The sequence below is a fragment of the Podarcis cretensis genome (genome assembly GCF_951804945.1).
Source record: "Podarcis cretensis genome assembly, chromosome: 13".
Classification (NCBI taxonomy): Eukaryota; Metazoa; Chordata; class Lepidosauria; order Squamata; family Lacertidae; genus Podarcis; species Podarcis cretensis.
Window position 1 is genome coordinate 3,666,323 of NC_137182.1, and position 22,465 is coordinate 3,688,787.

The 22,465-nt window shown below is 40.9% G+C and overlaps 1 protein-coding gene across 1 annotated transcript in view; it reads right to left on the reverse strand.

Moving 5' to 3' along the window:
* Positions 1–22,465, reverse strand: part of PLEKHG4B (pleckstrin homology and RhoGEF domain containing G4B) — a 67,574-nt gene that overhangs the window by 32,492 nt on the left and 12,617 nt on the right. The window contains exons 2-6 of the mRNA XM_079950197.1: positions 18,792–18,989; positions 8,706–10,023; positions 4,596–4,793; positions 3,760–3,883; positions 1,598–1,691 (exon numbers count right to left, since the gene is read on the reverse strand). Of these exons, the coding sequence (XP_079806323.1) occupies positions 1,598–1,691; positions 3,760–3,883; positions 4,596–4,793; positions 8,706–10,023; positions 18,792–18,989 (1,932 nt within the window). The remainder of the gene's footprint in view (positions 1–1,597; positions 1,692–3,759; positions 3,884–4,595; positions 4,794–8,705; positions 10,024–18,791; positions 18,990–22,465) is intronic.

The window sequence follows — 22,465 nt, forward strand, 5'->3', positions numbered from 1 at the left end:
GTTACAGTAAGCAGAGTATTCTTTTTGATGTTGTCACCTGCTGCTTCTGAAAAAGCAAAGAAGAAGTAGCAGTAACATCTGCACATCTTGTCCCCTCTCTCTCTCTGGAAGTGGTGTGGGACTGGGTAACAGCAAGGAGGAGGAGGAGGAGGAGGAGGAGGAGTGTGCACCTAGGGAAATGTCCAAGGGCCCCCAAAACCTGAAACTGGCATAAACAACTCCTTTGCCTCACTTGCAGAAGGTAAATATGGCTGGCAGGTCTCCTGAGACTCAGATATGCTGGTGAATCTTAAAGCAGAGAGCCTGGTGGTAGCTGGTGGCTCAGGGATGGAGCCAGAGGGAGTGCAGCTAAGAGCAACAACACCTGTCATTAAAGTACTTAACTTTGGCTGGGCAGTGTTCAATGTTTTAACTCAAAAAGGAATGCTGGATGCCACTGTAACTTTTAGGAAATGTTGCTGTCCTCACTCACATCATTATAATCAAATATAGTATGGTCAATGTTACACACCCCACCTTCTTCAAGTTCACCAGAATCTGCAGAGAGCCAAACTGTATTTAATTTGTGTAACTAAAATTATGAACATTATAAAATTGAATTGTTTCTAAAACACATTTTTTTCTTCAAGCAAGGGAGCAGATAATAAGATAAAGGCATCAGTTAAACCCGCACTTCATAAGAAAATGGACAGAACAAACTTTTTTTAAGGAAATGCTCTTTACATTATTGTAGATACAAACTTTGATGCACTATGAATTAATTTTTTTAAAAAAATTCAAAAGTGGAGTTAATATATGGAAAATGCCAGATCCTTACAAAGAAAGGGATTATAATAAATAACAGCATTATTCAACTACTTTCAGCCGAGGCTAGAGTTTGCTAATACACTGTGCCAAGACAAACTGCCTTGCTTTCAGAATTTAATTCAACTTCTTGTGATGACTTGCTTTTCCACACGGAAATATGCCTGTCATATTGTAGGTGTATAGAAAATAAGTCAGCTTAGTGAGATAATTACATTGCTGTGAACTGAACAATAATTAGCTTCCCCACCTACATAATGACTTGGAGACCACAAAGTACCTGATTACCTAGACGCTTTCCCCAGAACATATTTCTCCAAAACCTGTAAGTATGTTAACCGAAGAATGCTATTGAAACCCCATGACATTCAGTAGGGGGCTACAAATGTTGGAAAACATGTCACATGCAATACTTTCAGGATGAAGGACGTGTGGCTCCAGAATTGGCCTCCACCGTCACTTACGGACTCATTGTTAAAACCGTGTTTATGAAAGACAATCTTACTCAGCTACGAGTGATCGCTAAAGAAGAATCCATAGTGCTAGCCTTTTATAGTTCCAGGGCAAAGAATGAGAATAAACACTAGCAAGTGGGTATAAATCAACCATTCTTACCCCCATCACTATAAGTAGCATAAACGGAAGACCCTGAAGCTTAATGCTAGTAGATTTCGGATTATCAACAGAAAAGGCCTACTGAAAATGCCTGGCTTCAAAAGACCAGATGGACACATAATAATTAGAATAATTATAATATCCTTCTTTTAGTTTGTGATGCTAAATACATACATACCTGTAATGCTGTAAAGGCTTTGAAGAGGACAGCTACATTCTGACTTTTGCGGGAATCTACTAAAATAAGTAGCCCCAAAGAACGGGTATCCTTTCTGAAAGAAATAAGAGGAAGTTATTTAAACCACACTTACAAAATGTTTAGAAGTACAGTGGTACCTCAGTTTACAGACGCTTCAGGTTACAAATGCTTCAGGTTACAGACTCCGCTAACCCAGAAATAGCACCTCAGGTTAAGAAATTTGCTTCAAGATCAGAACAGAAATCATGCGGCGGCAGTGAGAGGCCCCATTAGCTAAAGTGGTACCTCAGGTTAAGAACAGTTTCAGGTTAAGAACAGACCTCCAGAACGAATTAAGTTCTTAACCCGAGGTACCACTGTAAAATGAAAATGAAATACGTGGCCATAATGAGCACAGAGGAAGATTAAATAGCAATTTACACCATGCAGCAGCCATGAAAAAGGCAAATTCCGTGCTAGGGATTATTAGGAAAGGAACTGAAAATAAAACTGCTGGCATCATAATGCTGAAATCTATGATGCAACTGAACTTGGAATAATGTGTACAATTCTGGTCGCCTCACCTAAAAAAAATGATATTGTAGAGTTGGAAAAGGTTCAGAAAAGGGGCACCCAAATGATTAAGGGGGAGGGAGCAAGTGCCTTATGAACAAATTTGCAGCATTGGGGACTTTTTAGTTTAGAGATAAGGTAAGTAAGACGTGATACGATGGAAGTTTATAAAACTATGCATAGCATGGATAAAGCGGATAGAGAAAAGTTCTTCTCCTTCTCATAACACTACAACTCGTGGATATCCAACAAAGCCAGATGTTGGGAGATTCAGGACAGAGAAAAGAAATGACTTCTTCACGCAGCAGAACATAGTCAAACTATGGAACTTACTCTCAAGGAGACAGTGGCAGCCACCAACCTGGATGACTTTAAAAGAGGATTAGACAAATTCATGGAGAAGGAGAGGGCTGCCAATGGCTATGCTCTACCTCCACAGTTGGGGGGCAGCAATGCTTCCGAAAACAAGTTTCTGGAAACTGTGGGGCGGGTGGGAGAAGACTGCTCTTGTGCTCATGTTCTTCCCATAGGCATCTAGTTGGCCACTGTGAGAAGAGAACGCCAGACTAGATGGGCCATTGGTCTGAACCAGCCGGGCTATTCTTATGTTCTTATACAGATGCTTGAGCATCAAGAGACCTGGGTGCCAAGACCTGCTACATACAACAGAACTTCAAGGGGCACCATCTAATTCACCCCAAAAGAACTGGTGCACCTGTAATCATTTGTAAAAGGGCCAAAATTAGCTGAGAGGCAGCACATGGAGATCCGCACTGATCCTTGCAATGTTCCCTAATTGTTCTCATTCAGAGTGGTTGGGGCAACTGAGTCACATGGGTGGGGTACAAGAAATAAATAATAATAATAATAATAATAATAATAATAATAATAAATGAAATAACCACAGTGTGAAACATTAACAACAGGCTGGGCACATTCTTGTACCTCCAACAACTGCGAAGAAAAATGAATTTCAGCTGGGGCAGCCTCGCATCCTTGCTGAAGCCCCTCTCACCCACAGCATAGGAACAGGAGCCCTACCCTCTGCTGTATCTAGCTACTGTTACACCCTATATAAGCAGTGGTTTTTAGTAGTTCTTCTGTTTCAAGCAACCTATTATTCTAGGGCATTGATGAAAATTGAATCTTAACTCCTCTGAATTATGGTGCTGGAGGAGACTCTTGAGAGTCCCATGGACTGCAAGAAGATCAAACGTATCCATTCTTAAGGAAATCAGCCCTGAGTGCTCACTGGAAGGACAGATCCTGAAGCTGAGGCTCCAAGACTTTGGCCACCTCATGAGAAGAGAAGACTCCCTGGAAAAGACCCTGATGTTGGGAAAGATGGAGGGCACAAGGAGAAGGGGACGACAGAGGACGAGATGGTTGGACAGTGTTCTCAAAGCTACAAACATGAGTCTGACCAAACTGCGGGAGGCAGTGGAAGACAGGAGTGCCTGGCGTGCTCTGGTCCAGGGGGTCACGAAGAGTCGGACACGACTAAACGACTAAACAACAACAACAAACTCCTCTGCCATACTGGCATGAATGTTACACCAAAAACATGAACAGTTGCTGCTGCTGCTTACCTGGGAATACTGTGGAAATACACTAGAAGTTGTGTGAGCTCACTGACTCTCAGAGGTTCACTTAACCAAGCACTATTACTCATGCAGACCTGCACAACTGCTCTTCCACCACGATCCCTGTTTCCTATGAAAAAATTATATATATAAATGAATCTTCTGTAATAATGTCCTACACTTCTTGAGTGTCTTATTTCCCACAAACCAAATCACTTTGCCTTCATGGGTAGAAGTGGCTCCTTTCAAAAGCTGAGGGGGAACAGAGCGTAACAGATTCCTTTGTGGGGAACCTTCATCCATTTACTTGGGGGACATCTTCTTCCCTCCCTCCTCCCACACATGTCTCTTTGCCCTAGGAAATGCATAAAGGAACAGCATCGCTTTCTCCTGACTAACAGAGACATCAGTTGTTATGCTGCAACAACAACAAATATTTCCAAACTGAAAACCAAAAGGTTTACATTTTTGAAACAGGCAGCAGTTGCCTGGATTCTTCCTTCAGATAGTGAGAAGATAAGCTCGTTTTTATATGATGGTATTCGCTGTCTGAAAGAAGGATCCTGGGGGGGGGGGGGGCATTGGTCAGTGCTGCCTGCCTGAAGACAAAAAGGCCTACATTTTTCAATTTAAATGTTTTTGTTGCACGGAGCACATCATTTCTGGAGTACTTTTTGCAGAACTTCCCTCGTCTCCTGCCCATTCCCCTTACCCAGTTAGCCCAACTGTGCTGGGACAGATCATGGGAAGCACCCCCCCCCCCCCGACATGCCATAAGAGATCTCCGCAAAGTTTGTACATGCTTACACACCATTAACTTTTCACTACAATGTAGTACATACCACACAGAGAAATGACTCCAGACTGCAGTAATTCTTGATTAACTTCAAGCAACTGGTGTGATAACAAGCGTCTGGGGTCCCCAGTGTTTGCAGACAGCAGCTCATTCTCAGGGCAATGCAGCAGAGGTGGTGAATTTACAGTAGACTCATAATCCCGAAAATCAATTCTGGAGTCTCCGAGGTCTGGAGAAAATATTAGTGATGTGAAAGAAGACAGCTTAGAGTCTCCACCCTCTCTTTTTTAAAAATAAATAAAATAAAAATGTTTTTTTATTGGTTTTCAAGTGTAACACCAAAAACATAGGTATAAAGCAAAAAAACACATGGAGTACATATTATTGGATTGTCAAGTGCATCAAGTAAAATTAAGGTACATGCATAATAGTTTCACTGGTTAATTAGACCACACACAAGTGACATAGGGGGTTGTAATAGCTGTGCTGACATAGTCATGTGAACAATAAACAAAGACCATGTATCTAAAGACTTGTTCCTCTTTGCTTGCCCATTTACAACACTGCTGTGATGGAAAGTGCTAGTTCCCAAACAGAAGCATACCTGGAAAGCAAAGTAAAATTTCCCCCTGTTTCCTACCTGGCAGCTATCTCCAGGTAGAGATAGAGGCAAGAGTTCGAAATGAAACCTTAGGGTTACAATTGCTCTCAAGTGACAAAAAGGGCTAATTTAGGATTCACAATCGAATTATGAATGATTGTAATAGGAAATTTCAGGGGACATATTTTGCCAGAAATATTGTTTCTGGAAACAGTCCCACCACACGTGGATCAGGGATCCCACAGCGTTGTACCCTCTCCAACAAGACCTTTCTCTCTTTCCTTTGGAAAGAAGCCAATTTTCACTTTTGAAAAGTGATTTTGTAAGGAGTTACACGGTGATGAAATTTAAGTGGAGTCTAATTTCTTGCAGGACACTAGATACGTTAAAAAAACAACCCACAGCTTTCGTGCCTTAGCCTCTGATCATAACATGCACTCAGCCCTTCTGACTGCACAGTTCCACTTGGATACTGACTGAGAAGCAAGAACTTTGCAGAGAAAAGTAGTTATCTAAGTGCAATCCTATACATGCCTATATACTGACTTCTCATGGAAGTCTGCATAGGATTGCATCTAAAATCAGTTCTATCTGATGGAAGTCAGTGGGACTAACAGCCTATCGCATGTATTTTTGCTTGTGATTTATATTTGTGTTCAATATAAATATGCATAGGATTGCAACCTAAATCTTCTTAAATCTCCATCCATTCATTTAAATGGCTTCTGAATAGGCCAATACAAGAATAAGTGTATTAAATGACCAAAATGCTATATGGTTGGTTTTTCATGATTACTATTTTTTAAAAAATCTCTTAATTTCTTAAGAAATTTCTGCTGAAATCTAGGAGAAACTGAAACCCATATAATACCTTCACACAACTTGACAGCCACTTGTTACAGTGCAGTTGCTAAATGTCGGTAGATAAAATAGTATGTTATATTCTAAAGATTTAGCATTTGCAAAATACTATGCTAAAAAATTATATGATATTGCTCTTGGCACAAGAAATATTTGCTTTTGGAGCAGCCAACAACTTCTGAAATTGGTCCTGACCTAACCCAAAGCAAAATCCTCTAAAAAAGGGAGAGGGAGGGGAAAAACATTAACTCGCCAAAGCCAGGAACTGAGGATTGGGGGACTTTGCATATAGTGATTATTTTGAGATACTATGGAACTAATTAAATTGTGGCTCTGACATCCTTGCCTCATCTGAAAAGGGAAGATAATACTGCAAAAGCATTATTCCCCTACATTAAACAAACAGATCTGCCTAAATTTGAAGCTTGGGAATCTGGACTTTTCTGAACACCCAACTGGTTAAAAATAGTTTCAGGGATGCTTCACATATCATCAGCTTCTAACATGAATGTTATTTTCCTACTTCCTACAAAGCAATAGGAAACAGAGTTATTTCCTCATGTATATTGTAAACACCTGACAATTCTAAATGTGTATAAATTGCTGCATACAGGCTGGAATTATGCAAACACAGAAGAGGGTTTTGTGCAGGAATGCAGCATGGGGGTGAAGACTGTTAAATACAGTGTGTGTGTGTGTGTGTGTGTGTACAAGTATATATACATTTACATATACATATGGCCAATATACTCTTCTGTCTAATGAAGTCAGATTTATCTAGCATCACATAAAACACTTTATAAGAAAACTTCTTTGTAATATGGGTTTCTCCAGGACCTCTGTGGCTCCCCACAGCTACTGGACCAAATGGATACCCTCAAGGGAGTGTGGTTTTCCACTATGGAAAATAATGTGACCTAACACCCACAAAGAGTGGCTACAAAGAGCAGTGAGTGGTTAAGAAGAGGGGATGAAGAGGGGAAAAGAGGATCTAGAGAAGGCAGATGAAGACCAGAAACCTTTTTAGCTGATTAATATCCAGAAAAGAAACAAAATAAATTCTGACTGATGATAGCTCTTTGGTCCAGACAGTCATACATGCCTCATACATAGCATTTATCAATGCAAATGTACCCAGATATGGGGGGGGGGGGGGCTGTGATTTTCACATGCAGTGGTGTACACTTTGTTTTTCCTTAATCCTGTGCATAATGTCATGTGGTAACTGGTCCTAAATCACATGCACTGGTTCAGTGCAAGTAAAATCCCGAAAATTGGTTTCCAGGTGGAGAAATCGAAATTAGAAACAGAATTGCTAGAACCCAATACTAAGAATTTATCAAGAATGTACAACTTGCTGTTGAAGTGGAATACAATAGATGAGACAGTGAAGTCTGCTATGGTTAAATGGGCACAGGACATAGGTCATGACATTATGTTTGCTGACTGGGAGCAGTTATGGACCACAGGTATTAAATTTACGGCATGTAATGCCTTACGAGAAAACATTATGAAAATGATTTATAGGTGGTACATGACCCCAGTCAAGCTTGCGAAGATTTATCACTTGCCCAATAACAAATGTTGGAAATGTAAAGAGACTGAAGGTACCTTTTTCCACCTTTGGTGGACCTGCCCAAAGATTAAGGCCTTCTGGGAAATGATTTATAATGAAATTAAGAAAGTGCTTAAGTGCACCTTTAATAAGAAACCAGAGGCATTTCTCTTGGGTATGGTCGGCCAGCTGGTGTCGAAGAAGGATAAGAATTTCTTTTTGTATGCTACTACGGCAGCAAGGATTCTTCTAGCAAAGTATTGGAAGACACAAGAGCTACCCACGCTGGAGGAATGGCAGGCGAAAGTGATTGACTTTATGGGACTGGCAGAAATGACCGGCAGAATCCGCGACCAAGAGAAAGAGACTGTGGAAGAAGATTGGAAGAAATTTAAGATGTATCTTAAGAATTATTATAAAATTGAGGAGTGTTAAAATGCTGAGGGAAAAAGAAGACGTAGAATTGCAGCGAAAAACTGGGTTTAATTTTAGGGTGGAATAGAAAAAGAGAATGAATTTATATTTAATTGGGCAAGAAAGGTTGCTGAATAATGGTACTAAATTAAGGATGCAAAAAGGGAAAGGTATGGGGAAGTCCGGGAAAAGAGGGTTATGGAAATAAGGTTAAGAAAATATGAGGGTTTTTTTGTTTGTTTGTATGTTGTTTTTTGTTTTTGTTAAAAAATTGGAAATCAATAAAAAATTTTATGAAAAAAAAAAAGTGCAAGTAAAATCCCACTGATTTCCCAACACTTTAGACTGTGCCAATGGTGACTTTAAACCTTGAGTTATCAGAATTGCTGACACACAATAGATAGCTCTGTAGTTGCTGTTATTCTGTTGTCTAGCTCCATTTATCCCGCTGCCATTCCATTTCCTAGCTCTGTTTGTTCTGCTGCTGGTATGCTTAATGTTATAGATCTATTTACATCATTCAAAGCCACAAACTTATCTTTGAACTCTCAGAATATAGCAGGATATCAGCAGAAAACAAAACCCCACGCCACCCTACAAATAAACATAAATAGCACTTATGCTTCCAAACTAAAATAAAATAACTAAAGGCACACCGGTTAGCATGGTTTAAACAGGCTGACTAAATAAGAATAAATGAGGTATCTACTTTGCATCTGTTTTACCTTCATCTTTGCTTTTTGTAGCAATGAATTCATGAATATGTGACTCCAGTCTCTCAGACCTTGGAGAATGCCCATTTATGATTTTGGGGGGATTTTCACTGAACACTCCATCTGAGGGCACCCTGGATTTATAATCTTCACTCCGTGAGCTCTTATGCGTCCTGTCTAAAGACCGTGATCTTCTTGAACCTGACCTGCTACATTCTGTTTCATGAGATACAGTCCATTTTTCAGAGGCCTGGGAACAATTCCCAAATCTAACTGTCTGTCTTGTTTCCTCCTGTTTTGAAATTCTTTCAGACCAACAGCTTTCTTGCCAAACATTGTTTTCACATGTTTTTTCAGTGACCCTGCACTCATTCTCCACCTGTCCCATGACATGCTCTGACGGTTCGTCTTCTGCAATGGATTCCTCAGAGCTGGAACCAAGACTCATTGGGTTTTGCAAAGCTTCTATATAAGACTTTCTAAACAATCGCTTTGTTTCAAAATACAGAGAATCCCGCCCTCTTTGACATGGGCTGCTCAGGTCTGTGCTGAAGGATATGCTTTTGGGGCCATTCCTTTTCACTAGTGCAGGAGTTGCTGAATCTTTAAACAAATCAGGTGTCAATTCAGATGTCATTTTTGGTTCCTTGATGGCTTGGTCTGCAACTGAAAGCACTCTTGGATTTGCTTCATCAACAGTTCCATGCTCGGCTTGGGGTGCTGGGGTTTGTATTTCAGCCTTGCTCCCAGGGCCATGACATAAATCAGAATCATCATCACCTTGATTTCCACAGTTGTCTGCAAGCGGTACCTCTATCACGGTAGAACAGGTATCATTAGAGGTCGAACTCTCATGTGAGCTGCTGCTTTCCATTGTCTGTGTCATAGCTTTAGCATCAGGACTGCTGCTGATCAATTTTTCAAGCAGAGAGCTTTTGGAATATGTCTGCAGAATTGTTTCAGCTGTAGGGACAAATATAGGGTTCACAATATTTTTCCAAGGTGTCCTATATATGGCTGGGCCTGTAGTCAGCAAGCAGCTCTGCAAAGGACAGCCATTCAGTTTACCGTTTACATTTTCCAAAAACTCTATTGTGAAAATATATCCGTACATGGTTTCAGGTACAACAAGCTCTTCCATTCCTTGCCCATGTCTGGAGAGACATTTTAACACTAGGTTGACTGACTGCTTTCTCACCGGCACAATTTGGAAGTAAAAATCTCCTGGTTTTAAACGGGCTTTGTGGAGGGATGCCAGTTGCACTATGATCTTCTCATGGATGCACAATGGCCATCCTTCATGGTAAAAAATAAGGCCGGTATAATTGCTCTGTAAAAAAGAGAGAAAGCAAACTAAGTGAAATATATTTGCCTCATATTATGCTATTAACATTTGTGCAGATTTAACCACCTTTTAGTACAACAGAAAAACGTGGTAAATTAATGTAGCAGTTGACTCATAGTAAAACAAGACGACAATGGGTAATAAAAAAGTTATGTTCTATTTTAGAACGAACAAGTTTCAGAATCAATACTGTCTTATGAGTACAAATAATTAACATAGATCACAAAACTAGTCCTCGATATATTCCTCCGACTACTGTGATCAGTTGCTGAACTCATTCCTAGAAATGTTATATCAATTTTTTTCAAATATACTGCAGGGCTAGGAAAGTAGACCCTTCACATTTTTGAATGACTGATTTTGTTATCAGGCTGCCAAACCATGAGAATGGTAATTCATTACCAGCAAATTGCTAGAATTTTCACAGGAAGTGACAAGCTTCCCTTACCCTGATCATGTTCAAACATTATGATAGTGCACATATTATGGTAGCTAGCTCCCCCCCCCCCTGTATACAGTATTTATAAAACTGAAATAAAGCAATGTTAATATTTTGGAATTGTTGGGATGGCTTTAACAGATATATCAACTATCCAGGTAGGAAAAACATTCTCATTCAAAGAAGTAATGCAAAAATAACTGAAAAAATGTTATAGAACGAGAACCACTCTGGTTTATGCCAGTCAATACTCTTGATTAAAACTGTCCTGGAACTAAAGAAATGCAGAAGGGCCATTCTACCCATTTCGTGGTAGAGAACCTGCATTTGCTAGTGAGCATAAAGTCATAGAATCATAAAATTGTAGGTTTGGAAAGGAACCAAGGGCCATCTATATGCTGTGAGCCACCCAGAGTGACTGGGGAAACCCAGCCAGATGGACGGGGTAACAACAACAATTAGTCTACAGAGAGTTTCTCCAGTCCTCAATCTCTGTATGATAAATGTTTCCACATTTGTCTGGATCTTGTTCACAAGTGTACACCTACAAATGTAATGTGTGAAGTAGACTTGTGATTTCCCAGAGTTAACAAAGGGATGCATCTTAGTAACTGAGGCTATAAAGAAGCATTAGGAAACACACTCTCCGTGACCCTTTCCTCTTGAGGGAGAGCTGCTAAGTTTGGAGTACATAAAGATTCCATTGTTTCTTTTTAAATGAACAATATTGGGAGAGCAAGGTATCTGACGGAGGCATCCTGTCTCTTTGCCTGGGGTGGCATATTTCTGTCTCAGGTTTCCATTCACTGAGCAGTCATTTCTTTACTCATGGGCTCTGACAAGGGGATTTCCTTTGACCAGCAAGATTCACCCTTTGGATCTGAAGAGGCTCAACTCCATTAAAGCCTTTTGTCTGGTTAATAATGCCAGGGTAAGGCAGGGGTGGGGGAGCCCTAAAGCTTTAAAGCTTCACTGAATGCTGTAAGAATTAAAGGATTAGGCCCCATTCCCTTAACTTTGAAATTAGTAGCAAAAGAAAAATAATCAGGTCCCAACCTAAGTTTCACATAAGTGAGTAAGGATTTGGAAGGCATTTTTGTATAAATGCAATGCCAGTCACATACAACTGCACCCTTCCTTATAATACTGCTATGAACTGTAACTGAGAGACCATTGAGAGAGGTTGGGCTAAACAAGTAAGGTGGAAATGGATGTTTCATGGTAGATGAGGATTTCTTTAAACATCCATCCCAGATTTCAGCACCAAAAATAAAAGTAAGTAATCCAGGGCTGCTGCTCATTTGTTGAGCTTCGGGTATGAATTCAGGATCTAACACAGTTGACTACTATTAACTATATACAGCTCCCTGCCAGGACTCTGAAACACCAATGTGCAGTAGGATTTCTCCTAAGTTGAAGAAGATAAGGGTGTGAGGAGAGTCAGGGGGCTTTCATAAGGAGAGAATGCAGAGTTAATTCACTGTGTCAGAATATGAATATGGTATCCTTGGGCTTTAGTGAGTAAGTGTTGACTTCCCTTCACTTTCCCCAGAAACCTCATGAAATCATAGAGGTGGGCTCCTGGGTGGAGGCTGGGGCACATGGAGAGTGCCCGGTGGGGGCAGGGGGTGGCTGCCCCTCTCAATGTTGGGGGGCATAGCCCCCTGCCCCTAAATATTGGGGGCTGGAGCCCCCTGCACACCATATACCCGCCACACCTGTCTGCATCACATGTTCTTTGGTCCTCCCTGAGCTTCCAGGAGGCAAATCATCCTACATTCATGAGCACTTTCCAGCAAAGCAATCTTGTAGTTCCACAATCAAGGCCCTATGAAACAGGAGGTTCTTTGTATGATTTCATTCAAACATTGCTATTGTGAAGCTTATGGTATTTGATGCTTGCTGATGTAATGCTTTCGGCTCTGAACACAACTGTAGGGTCAAAATCATACCCTGAGGTAATAGCCTTTGCAGCTGTCCAAAAGCCAAATATATTAGTTTTCTGATTCATTCCGAAAGGAATGTGTTTATTGAAACAGACAACAGGTACGCTTCAATACCTCTCTTCCTCTTTCAGGTCTGGGCTGGTGTGTTGCATCTACCAACTACTAATTATCTTCTATTCTGGGATTTCTCTTTTAGGGGCTAATCAAAATGCTATACCAATTTACTTTGTTTAAATACCAGGGTGCTTGTTGGTGTAACAACTGAACTATGTTATTAATCAGTAGGATAACTCACTTTACAGGTGTTTCTCAAGTACATTCAACTGCAGTTAGGCTTTTTTTTTACTAACAAGAAAAGAATCAACATCTAGAAAACCAACAATTGAAAGTTTCTTTAGAGACCTCTGTACTGAGTATTATTTGACTGATGTTCACTTAGGATTCAAATAAAAAATGACAGGGAGTTAAAAAACACTTGATTATAAGTTAAAGCTCAATTTAAATGTTTTGCTTTGCAAGAAATTATAACTTTGACTTTTAAAAAAGCTATGAAAAAGCCTAGAAAAGTAGAGAAATTAGGCAAGCATTCCCACACTAAAAGGGTATTTATTAGACCAGCTGGCAATCTAAATGTTACATTGCAGTGTTCAAGTATTCATTCATTAATTCAGATGAAACAACAAATATTTTGACATATTAAGCACTGACAAGTTTATGGTGTAAGGGTATGTGGACAAGAGTCTAGCTCACAAAAGCATATGCCGTCATAAATAATTAATCTTTTAGGTGCCACAAAACTCTTCATTATCTTCAGCCCAAACAGCCTAACTTTGCTGCTCCTCTGGAAAATTCACAGAATCATAGAATCACAGAACTGTCAGAATTACAGAGACCCTGAGGGTCAGAAAGTCTAACCCATTGCAAGCAGGAATCTTGCATTACATATCAAACACATAATTCTTATAACATGCAATTCATATAACAAACACAAATTACATGTAGAAGTGTGTTCAGAATGCGACTGTAGCAGCACTTTACAGTTCACTGAAACCTAACAGAGAAACAGAAGTTTTCTTACCATGATTTTCTGTTTCCATTTGTCTCATGAAAGGCATTCCTTACTTTGGGATGGCACCTCCCACAGGCTGAGATGAACAGGGTGCAGGTTCTTCTACCTCACCAGGGTGCCACCCACCCTCCCAGACTGGCTGGAAAATCAAGAACCACTCAACCCCCTCTGATATTTCCATAGAGATCCATGAAATAAGGCCACAACACAGGACACTCAAGCAAACAAAACACAAGTATGTAAGAAAAGCCTGCTGGGCAGCCTAATGGCCCATCTAGTCCAGCTTCCTATTCTCACAACCAGATGCCTGTGGGAAGCCCACAAACAGGATCCAAACACAAGAAGAGCCTCCTCTCCATGTAGTTTCCAGCAACTGGTATTCAGAAGCATGACTACTGCCTCTGACCAAAGCAAAGTCAAAGCATAGTCATCCTGGCTTATAGCCACTGATAGCCTTATTGTCCGTTAATCTGTCTAATTCTCTTTTAAAGCCATTTAAGTTGGTGGCCATCACCTGCTCCTGCCAGAGCGAATCCCAAGGCTGCCGGTGTGTTGCATGAAGAAGCCCCTTTTTTATCTGTCCTGAATCTTCCAACACTCAGCTTTGTTCTAGTGTTATGAGAGAGGGAGAAAAACTTTACTCTGTCTACTTTCTCTATGTCATGCATAATTGTATACACTTATGTCATGTCGCCTCTTACTTGCCTTTTCTCTGAACTAAAAAGTCCCAAACACTACAGCTCCATCTCCTTGATGATTTTGGTTGCCGTTTCCTGAACTTTTTATAACTTTACAATATCCTATAAAAAGTGAGGTGACCAGGACTATACACAATATTTCAAATGTGGCCACACCATAGATTTGTATAACGTCATTATGATATTAGTAATTTTATCCTCAATTCCTTTCCTATTTATCCCTAGCATTGAATTTGCCTATTTCATGGCTGCCACACACCTTCAACATCATCATTGAGCTAGCCACTACTACCCCACCAGCCAGTTCAGACCCCATGAATATATGTGAAATTAAGATTTTTTGGCCCCAACATGCATCACTTTACATTTGTTTGCATTGAACTGCATTTGCCGTTTTACCAACCATTCAACCAGTTTGGAGAGATGCTTTCAGAGCTCTTCCCAAACACATTTTTGTTTTAATGATCCGGAACAATTCAGTATCATCAGCAAACTTGATCAGCTCACTCCTAACTCCAGATCATTTATGAATAAGTTAAAAAGCACTGCGGGGGGGGGGCAGTCTTCCTTCTAAGTCTTGTTGAAAGCTTGTTGAAAGCTCAAATACACTATGTCAACCAGATCACCTCTATCTATGTGGTTGCTGACACCCTCAAATAACTCTAATAGGTTTGTGAGACAGGCTTGCCCTTACAGAAGCCATGCTGGTTGTGTTCAGCAAGGCTTGTTCTTCTATATGTTTGGTTATTTTATCCTTAACAATACATTCCACCAGATTGCCTGGGCCAGACATTAAGCTAACTGGTTTATAATATCCAATATCCAAAACTCCAGCTACAACTTCACATGCATCCAGTGCCTGCAAAACGTATATAAACTACTAATACTGTGGGTTGTCTTTTGCACATATTCAACTTTCCTTAAGGGTCAATTCGTCCTTTCAACTAAGGCTTGCCTATCAATACCACTCAACAGGTCTCAAAAGTAAATAGCCATTGCATCCTAGTAAGTTTTACATAGCTATGATGTACTAAAATGAAAATAAACCCTTCAAAATAAAGCGTTTATTTCAACTGAAAATGTAGTGGCATGGCATTTGCTTCGTATGCAAAAGCTCCAAGATTCAATCCACAGCATCCATAATTTATTTTTTAAAGTATTTTAGAAGGTCAATGTAAGACAGTTTCATATATTCGTCATTACGTCTGATAACACTTAGGGCTCATCCAGACTTGCTCATCCAGACCCTTGCTCCACCGCTTTCTTCCAGGAAAACCCAATATTTACTGCTGAATTGGAGCAAATGTCAATTGGGTTTTCTCTGGATTGATGTTTGTTCCAATTTATCACTAAAGAATAGCATTTCCAGGAGAAAGCAGTGGGCCTAGGGCAAAACCGCTTGGACCTATGCCAAGCAAGTGTGGGACAAACAGAAAACAGCTCAGATTCACACTTTCTAGGCATGGGACAAGCGCAAGTATGAATGAACCCTTAGATTCTGTGGAGTCTATGCAAGTACAGCATCCGTAAGCACTTTCCAGTAAGTAAGGATACTTAATTGCTGTGAGAAATTAAATAAACAGTCAGAAAAGGAATTGTTTATATCTGGAAATAAGTGCCACAGAGTTCAACAGTATTTTTGCTAAGGAAGCATGCTTTAAATTGAACCCTGACACAGGCTGCAATCCTAACCCCCAGTGTGTGTTGCTAGAGAGGGTGGAGCCTGAGTGGATATCCCAGTTTGTTGGCCTTCAGCCTCTACTGGCAGAGGGAAGGTTCCACCACAATGAAGGCACCCACTGCAGGCATGACAGTAACCTGTGGAAGGGCCCCCAAATGGTGCTGGAGGTGGAACTTTGCCAGCCATGCTCTGCTTGAAGTTGCTCTGGCTCCTACAGAAGGGCCCAATTTGGGCCCCACTGCTGTGACAGCAAGTGCAGCCAGCTGGGCTTCAGAAGTGGCAGTGAATCTACATCTTCACGCTCCAGTTGCGATTGATTTGGAGAGAACACGTGTGGCGTTGGGATCCACACCCTTTTCATGTTACTATTTTGCGTAACATTCAAATCAGCATAAATCCAACTTCTGATAATGCCTAGCAGAGCCTGGTATACTATAAAGAACATTATTATGAGCAGCAAAATTCACTGTGGTGATAAAATAAATAAAAAGAGGTTACTCTTGCATAATCTGTTTCCAGATTATTTTGAGACTAAAACATCAATCTCTCCTCCTTGCCCCCAAACCAGCAATTAACTCAGCTGGGAAAATACGCTATTTCTACTGTATCAGCAGAGACCATGATAGCTACAGTTTCCCAGTCAGGAAACTGAAAGCTGCCAGCAAAAGAGGGGGAAAGAAATACTTGCTGAGGCAAAGCAGAAGAAGAGTGGCATTTGAGGGCTGAAGCCTCTGTCATCAGGGCAATGAATAATCGTACACAGTTCATTGTGGAAACAGAACTGTCCTTTATGCGGCTACAATTAAACAGTCACTAAATCCCTTGCTCTGACTCCTGTTGAGCCTCAGTACTTTGCACAAACACTGGGCTATAAATTCTTTTGCCTCCCTACTGAGTTGCAGTCTGGGGGCTGTAAATCTTCAAGTGATTTCCTGAATAATTGCATTCCTGAGAAAGTTGCATTCACAAGGTGGGCAACCACTCTCTCCTTCCGCTTCACTCCCAGCCAAGAAAGTGGTCCTGCTCACAAAGAAGCCAGCTGAAGAATTAACTGACTTCTATGGATGGAGAATAAACTTGAAACGGTAATAATTAGGCTGTGCGTGCCTTTGAACAGGGAAAGATTCAAGTACTCAAGTCGTATTTCACATTAAAAATATGTAACTAAAAATGTTTGATTGTTTGAACAGAGTTTTGTTTTCTATACTCTTTATCATACTAATAAGAATAAAAGTTGCTCAGCTTCTGAACCAAAATTTCTTAATTATCTATTAGCAATTTTGAGTTACTACTGCCCGAAGCTTGGACAGATGTGAAACATGCATGGTGAAATGATTAGATAGATTTGATTGTTCTCTAACAAACCAAGGTATTAAAGACACTTCCAACTAAACCTATGGTGTCAAATATCAAGCACAGTCCTCAAATACCCAGTACTATGTACACACTTCAGTTCTGTGGAAGGACAGGAAAAGCAAAGCATGCAGTACTAAGTGGAGAATTCAGATTTTCATGACAGATAATTTTAATATGTCTAGTGCAGGTTATGCACAATTATGCTTATTTGACACAAATGAGGGTAGGGGGGAACTAGGCAAATTACTGCACCAGAAGATCAGCAAAAAGCATGATTATCTGTAAAAAGTAAGACACTGTGCACTTAAGAGACTTTCAAAAAGCTTTTTACAAAGCAGCTCACAAAGGACTCCTGAGTAACCTTTGCAATCATGGAATAAGGTGAGAGGTCCTCTTGTGGATCAGTAACTGGTTGAGAATCAGGAAGCAAAAAGTAATAATAAATGGACCGTTCTCCCAAACAGAGGTCCACCCTATCAAGGAATAGTAGAGCCAAGTTTTCTGATGATATGAAACTGTTGAGGATGGTTAAAACAGAAGGTGATTGCAAAGAGCTCCAAAAGAATCTCTCAAAACTGGGTGAGTGAGAATCAGGAAATCAAATGCAAGTCAGTGTAAGCTGCTGTAAAGTGATGCACACTGGGACAAAATCTATCAGGAAACAGAATGAAAACAAAACTGCCAGTATCATAATAAACAAATCTATGGTGTGATTGCACTTGGAAAACAGTACAGTGGTACCTCAGGATGCGAACGGGACCGTATGCGCATGCGCGAGCAGAGAAACCCAGAAGTAACACACTCCGTTACTTCTGGGTCACTGCGGAGTGCAACCCGAACGCGCTCAACCTGAAGCGTATTTATCCCGAGGTATGACTGTATATGGTTCTGGTCACAAAGCAAGTAAGAGGAGACATGATAGAGCATAAAAAATTAAGCCTGGTGTGGGGGAAAGTGAATAGAGAAAAGTTTTTCTCCTCTTATAATACTAGGACATTTGATGCAGATGAATGTTTGAAGATTCAGGACAGAGAAGAGAAATAACATTCACACAGTGCATTGTTAAACTTACTGAATTTGCTCCCACGAGAGGCAGTGATGGCCACTAAAAGATGATTAGACAAATTCATGGAACATAAAGCTATCAATACTGGCCATTTAAAGCCGCCTAACCAAGTTCATGCTAGACTTGCAATGATTTACTCAAATTCTGATGCCCATGAAAAGAAAGCACACACACAAATTACAATCATAAATCATTTTTCTTACCCTCTTATCATTTATTGGCCCAACAATATAAATTCTGTAGTGAAATATAAAATAACCCTCCTACCATTCTCCTGAAATGTACTACAGCACAAATTCATGGAATTATATTCCAAACAAATACAAAACTTGATGCTTCGCTTTCCAGTGTCTTACTAGAATGAACTTTCCCATGGTTATCTAGGGTTTCGTTTGCCTAGCAGTTAAAAGATTAAACAGCATCTTATTCCGCCCTCCTCATGCTTGGATAATGAACAAAGAGTCTTTGTTTTGCCAGAGTAGATACAAATATACTTACACAGGTTTCCCGTTGGATACACTGTAAGACTCTCTTGGCAGGAACAAGAAAATCAATTAGACATCTGAGACCATCTCCGTGATAAAACTTTTCAACAATGCTGAAAAGCTGCCACAGAACAGTAGCAGCTGTGGCCTCAAAAGGCGGATATAGAGAGGAAAGTGTATTCTGGATATAAATATCGAGGGATTCAGAGTTCTGAAATAAATAAATAAAAATCACAGTGTTAGGCAATAGAGAAGAAGTGTAGATTCTACACAGAAAAACAATATTAACTACCCTGGGTTTTCAAACTGTGTCATAGCAAACCTTGGGGTTCCCCAGACACTTTCCAGGGTTTCTTCAAAGAGAAAATAATGGATAAATGTACCCAAACAACAAGTTTATCCACCACTACCAATCCAAGGTGCCGTGTCCTTTGGAAGAGAGAGGACAAAACGAAAGCATGCAAACCCTGGAAATAGGAAGACTCTCACACAGATGAACAATTCCCTTTGAATTCCATCCCCCATTTACTGAGAGGCCTGCCAGTCTAGGACCTCTTTGAGTAGATTACTTTCTCAAAATTATTATTTATTATTCTTAATGTATTAAATTTATACACCACCCTTCCTCTGAAGATCACAGGGTGGTTTGCAGCATAAAAATGCAAAAAGCAAACACAAAATACCTATCATAGTTAGAACAACAGCAACAACAACCCAATAGCCCCCTTCAACAAACACAGAGGTTCTTTAATCAGCCCAAGGCCTGGTTATAGGGGAACCTTTTCACCTGGCGTCTCAAGGTTAATGTAGTGAAGGTGCCAGGAGAGTCTCCCTGGGGAAAGCATTCCACAAATGGGGAGCCACCACAGAAAAGGCTTGCTCTTGTGTTGCCACCCGCCAGACCTCATGGAGAAAATTCTATTGAGTTGTAACAATAACTTTTGTCCCATAGCTTTCACATATGAGAACATTTCCAAAAGTTGTGAAACATCTGATATACTGCATATTAATGCTTTTGATTTCCTTGTGTGTTCCACAGCTGCAAAGCCCCAGGGGAGTAACTGCAACTGAGGGGCACAACACCTGCTTTCCACTCAGTCCCATTTCCAGTCCTTCCTACTTAAAAAGGATCATGCGGCAGGTGACATGAAAGACCTCTGTGTGTGTAACTCTGAAGACAGAAGATATTAGTCGCAATAGACAATACTGGATTCCCAGACTGCTGCCTGAACCATGCAGGTCCAGAGTGCTGAGGGCAAGGCTCAGGAAACAAACAGAGCGTCCTCTCAGGATCTTGCAATGACCGAACTGCTTTTGACTCTGTTATCACCATGATATATTTGCACAGGGGTTGGCATGGCAATTAGCCCCTCCCTGGCAGGAAGAGAACTTGTGTGTACATAGGCTGGTGTTGGGTTTCTTTTGAGAGACAAAACCCGCCAACATCAGCAAACACTGCAGTGACACTTTAGTTCCCAACCCTTGCTAACATAAATGGGAGGGAAAGGAGGAGGGAGGATCCGTAGGCCAGAACCAGCGCAAGCAAAGGGGAGCCATAAAGCTTTTTGCACACCAAGGAGCCACCCAAACCGCCACCATCCTACTTCCTGAGTTTGTCTCATAATATGTCACATCCTCTTAGTAACCATGGAAACCCCAACTGTGTAAACGTTTACTATAAGGTCACATTCCTTCTGTGCCACATCGTCGTAGAGGAAAAAACTGTTCTAAATCATAGGAATACAAATCTAAAGAGACCGCAAGGAAACCTGAGGCAGAAAATGCCAGAATATTTTAAACATTTCTGGATAGAGATGGAAAGATCTCGCAATTTTGGTTCTCTCTGTTTCACATTTTTTGAATCTTTAATTCAATTCCCCACATTTCTGCAGCAATTTGTGCATTTCTCCGCCCAAAAATATTTATCAATTTTTTTAGTGTGAATTTCTCCTAATAAACACAATTTTGACTAGTGTATGCATTTTTGCAAGGACCTTCTCCTAATATAATGCATTTCTGTATATTTTCACTGCTATATTCATTTTAAAGCAAATTTTCCTTTAATATATAGAATCATAGAATAGAATCATAGAATCATAGAGTTGGAAGAGACCACAAGGGCCATCGAGTCCAACCCCCTGCCAAGCAGGAAACACCATCAGAGCACTCCTGACATATGGTTGTCAAGCCTCTGCTTAAAGACCTCCAAAGAAGGAGACTCCACCACACTCCTTGGCAGCAAATTCCACTGTCGAACAGCTCTTACTGTCAGGAAGTTCTTCCTAATGTTTAGGTGGAATCTTCTTTCTTGTAGTTTGGAACCATTGCTCCGTGTCCGCTTCTCTGGAGCAGCAGAAAACAACCTTTCTCCCTCCTCTATGTGACATCCTTTTATATATTTGAACATGGCTATCATATCACCCCTTAACCTCCTCTTCTCCAGGCTAAACATGCCCAGCTCCCTTAGCCGTTCTTCATATGCAGTTTTGTAAATGCTGTTTGAATGGAGAACTACGCTTAAAAATTCAGATGTGTGAATTTTGAATGATGGCTGTGTTTTGATTCTCATATTGTTTCAGAAAGTGTGAATTTGATAAATTCAGCTATAAATGCAAACTGATTCGAATCTCCCCCCCCCCCCCATCCTTATCTCTGGATATCTTTTCAGTGCCAGTGAGCTTTAACTTGCACTTCATAAATGAAACCTTTATGTTTAAGCAATATAGCCTCCAATAACACTCTTTCCATGTAGCTTGATATTGGCAGAGAAGAAACATGACTAATAAACACTCCCACCAGCTTCATCTGATTCTATAGGCAGGGCTGGTCCACCCATGAGGCAAACTGAAGCAGGTGACAGAAACCTGCAATAAGTGCCACCCCTCCTCACTTCTTATGACTGCTACTATTCAAGATCTGTCAGGAAGTCAGGAGGGATGTTGTCCAGGATAGTTCCAACTGAGGGCCAAACTAGGCATGGCAGGGGCAGCCACATTTTCTTGTTCAAATCCCCACCCCATTACCAAATCAGGTGGGATGCACAAGGTCTTATTTTAACATGCAAAGGGGTAAATGCTTGCTATTTGCAAGGACGGTGGTGCCTTCCCCAACCAGTGCCCTCTCCCTGCCCCATCCCTCTTCATAAATTCATCACCTCTCACTCAGTGCTGCTTGTTGCTGCCCTTGAGGTCCATTTGGTAGAACAGAGACCGGACCTCCATCTCCTGCCTGCACACTTCGCCCCACCCTGGAACTTCCCTCCAGGAAAAAAATAATTCAACATATAGACCCCCCCCAAAAAAAAGCCTTTAGGAGGGTGAGAAGACCCATCGAATGGCCAAACAGCCATCTTGCACAGTGACTGATTTATATAATTTAGATGTGAAGGAGGACTCTGGTGGATAGTCCCTGTTACCAGCCAATAATGCATTTCATAGAATCATAGAGTTGGAAGAGACCACAAGGGCCATCGAGTCCAACCCCCTGCCAAGCAGGAAACACCATCAGAGCACTCCTGACATATGGTTGTCAAGCCTCTGCTTCATCCCATCCTAGGTCCAGTCTTCTTGCGTACTATGCAGTGAGCTTTGCCAGGCTCAGAAAGAGGAGAGGAGAGAGTGGTGGGGGATGAGGCTACGGGAGGCAGGGTGGGGATGAGGCAAAGCCCTGCACCAGACAGCAACTTCC